Genomic DNA, 2,221 nt, shown 5'->3' with positions numbered 1-2,221 from the left:
TGCCCAAAGCAGAGTGGTGCCCAAGATAGCACAATAATAGAATGAACCTTTGTATTGGTTTTTTGGAAGAGGGGTAGTGTTTTTATTTTATTTTTTAAAACTTACCCTAAAATTTGTTTTTTCTGTTGTGAAATTCAGTGATTTCATAGAATTAAGATGAATGAGTGCTTTGCTTTTCACTAATGGTGTACCTGAAGAAGGGATTTCTCTGAAATCCTCTTTGTAAAAATAGAACAAAGATCATTTGCAAGAAATTATCTTTTACTTTTGGTTGGTTTCGGGTTTTTTAAAAGCAGATGCAATGTTAACTGTTGCCGCTTGTGCAAATGATGAATTGTGCTTTCAAACAAATTTCCTCCAGCCGAGGCTTGACCAAAATGCCGGGCTTTGTAATAAAGCTCTGTTCAAAAAGTATTTGACGTTATGAAGCCATGTGAGGCAGTTCTACAAACGAAGGCTCTTTACCATAAGCAATCCAGATTTGAGTTTGGGGAGTACAGTTCTTCAAACCATTCAAACACTTTATGCTGTGCTTTCAAATCTTGGAAGAAGGGAATTGGGGGAGGGGCAAGAAAGTATTTTAAGTACACAAAGATTCTAAATTTAAGAAAGCTAGGATTTACTACAGCAGGTAGGGACGTTATGAAATTCCATACATTGTAATTTGTGTAGTGTATCAAGATTTCATAAGCAAGGCCTTGTATTTATTTCAATGCACATCATGTTTTCACATGCATATTAATAAAGGCCCACCTTTGAGAGAAGAAAAAAAGGTCTCCTTTCAAATGAAATCAAGCCCAAGTAAAGTTGAAACTCAACCCACAGGGTCTGGCAGTGTTTTTCAGGCTAAAAGAAGATGAGTTTCAATTTCATCGTCTTGTAACATTGATAAATGTGATCCAGTGGTTTGCAGAATTTGCAGATTACATAGGTCTTTCTAAACACGTGTAAATATGTATCCCAATCTCTGTGCAACTCCAAACAAGGTGCAGTTGGCAGTTAAAGACCAACAACTCTTCTGTGAGACAATCATTTGGTTCATTTACATGAAAAGTCTTAAATAGCAAAAATGCTCCTTCCAATTTACATCAGACAATGACCCCATAACAGAGAACAATGGCTTCCCCGATGGAAGTTAATGCAGAGGAGAGACACACTGAGGTTTAGAAAACAAAGGAAACTTTTCAGCACACTTTGCAAATATTAACCAATATTTAAAATAAAGCACAGAAAAGCTTCCTGTGCTGTGAGTCTGCATGGCTCCTGGAGAGCTACTACTATCTTCAGAATGAGATTAAACAGGAGTGAGCCTTTTTAAGAGGTTATGATGGCAGTTTTCAGATCCTTCCATTTTGTCCTATTTTCCGTGTAAGCACAGTGCACTTGATTTGGGGCTTCCTCACGTTAAAAAAAAAACCCCCAAAACCTTTCAAACCAGTGCATGTCTGTGAACCATGTAGGAACCAGGACCCAGGGCTGCATAAACAGCGTACCTGATCTGGTGGTAATATATTGTCTCCGTCTGGGCGTGTTAAGGATTATACACCTCTGTGGTCTTTACATGGGGTTTATGTATGTTATCTTTTTGCGTTCTGGAGGCTGTGACCACCTGCTGTAGGCACACTCTGTGCTTGTTACATTTGTACACATCTCCCTTCTTGAATTTAAAGACCCAGCTATTACATCTTGTTTACTCAATATCATTCCCCCATTTAAAAAAAAAAAAAAGGACTACATGAACCGAACATGCCATGTTTCAATCTGGCCCCAGTGGCTTTTTCTCTGAAAAGCAAAACGTGTGTCTTTTACACCAGGGCTTTCTCCCCACCCCAGGGGGTGTCTTCCATCCTTTTGTGGCTCAGTTTAAGGCGAAAAGGGCTCCAAACCACTAACTACCTAGGAGAGAGCCCCCTTCTTCCACCTCCAGGGAGAATTTCAGATGTAATGCATCTGAAGATAGCGTGCTCTCTTCTGACTTCTTTGCCACCATTGCGAGGATCACAAAACACCAGCGCCTTGGCTTCAAGATCTTTTTGCAACCATCTTTGGCGAGGCCTTGCTTCCTTCCACTCGAGTAAGTTGCGGCTTGGGACCGTGGAGAGGACCGGGCGAGAGGCTGCGATGTCGTTGGAGGCAGCCGCGGCCCTGTCAGCAGCCCCGCACCTCCAGCACCACGACCACCGGCCCTGCCCTCGGCCCCGGGCGAAGGAGCGGCGGCCGC

The 2,221-nt window shown here is 42.1% G+C and overlaps 1 protein-coding gene across 1 annotated transcript in view; it reads left to right on the top strand.

Annotated features, from left to right (window-relative positions):
- The first annotated feature begins 1,789 nt into the window (after positions 1-1,789).
- ZNF532 (zinc finger protein 532) overlaps positions 1,790-2,221 on the top strand; it is a 112,338-nt gene continuing 111,906 nt past the window's right edge. The window contains exon 1 of the mRNA XM_010854828.1: positions 1,790-2,074. Coding sequence (XP_010853130.1) covers positions 1,945-2,074 — 130 coding nt within the window. The 5' untranslated portion in view covers positions 1,790-1,944. The remainder of the gene's footprint in view (positions 2,075-2,221) is intronic.

The sequence above is a fragment of the Bison bison genome, unplaced genomic scaffold (genome assembly GCF_000754665.1).
Source record: "Bison bison bison isolate TAMUID 2011002044 unplaced genomic scaffold, Bison_UMD1.0 scf7180017864349, whole genome shotgun sequence".
In the NCBI taxonomy this organism is placed as follows: Eukaryota; Metazoa; Chordata; class Mammalia; order Artiodactyla; family Bovidae; genus Bison; species Bison bison.
This window is presented reverse-complemented; position numbering and strand designations above follow the sequence as displayed.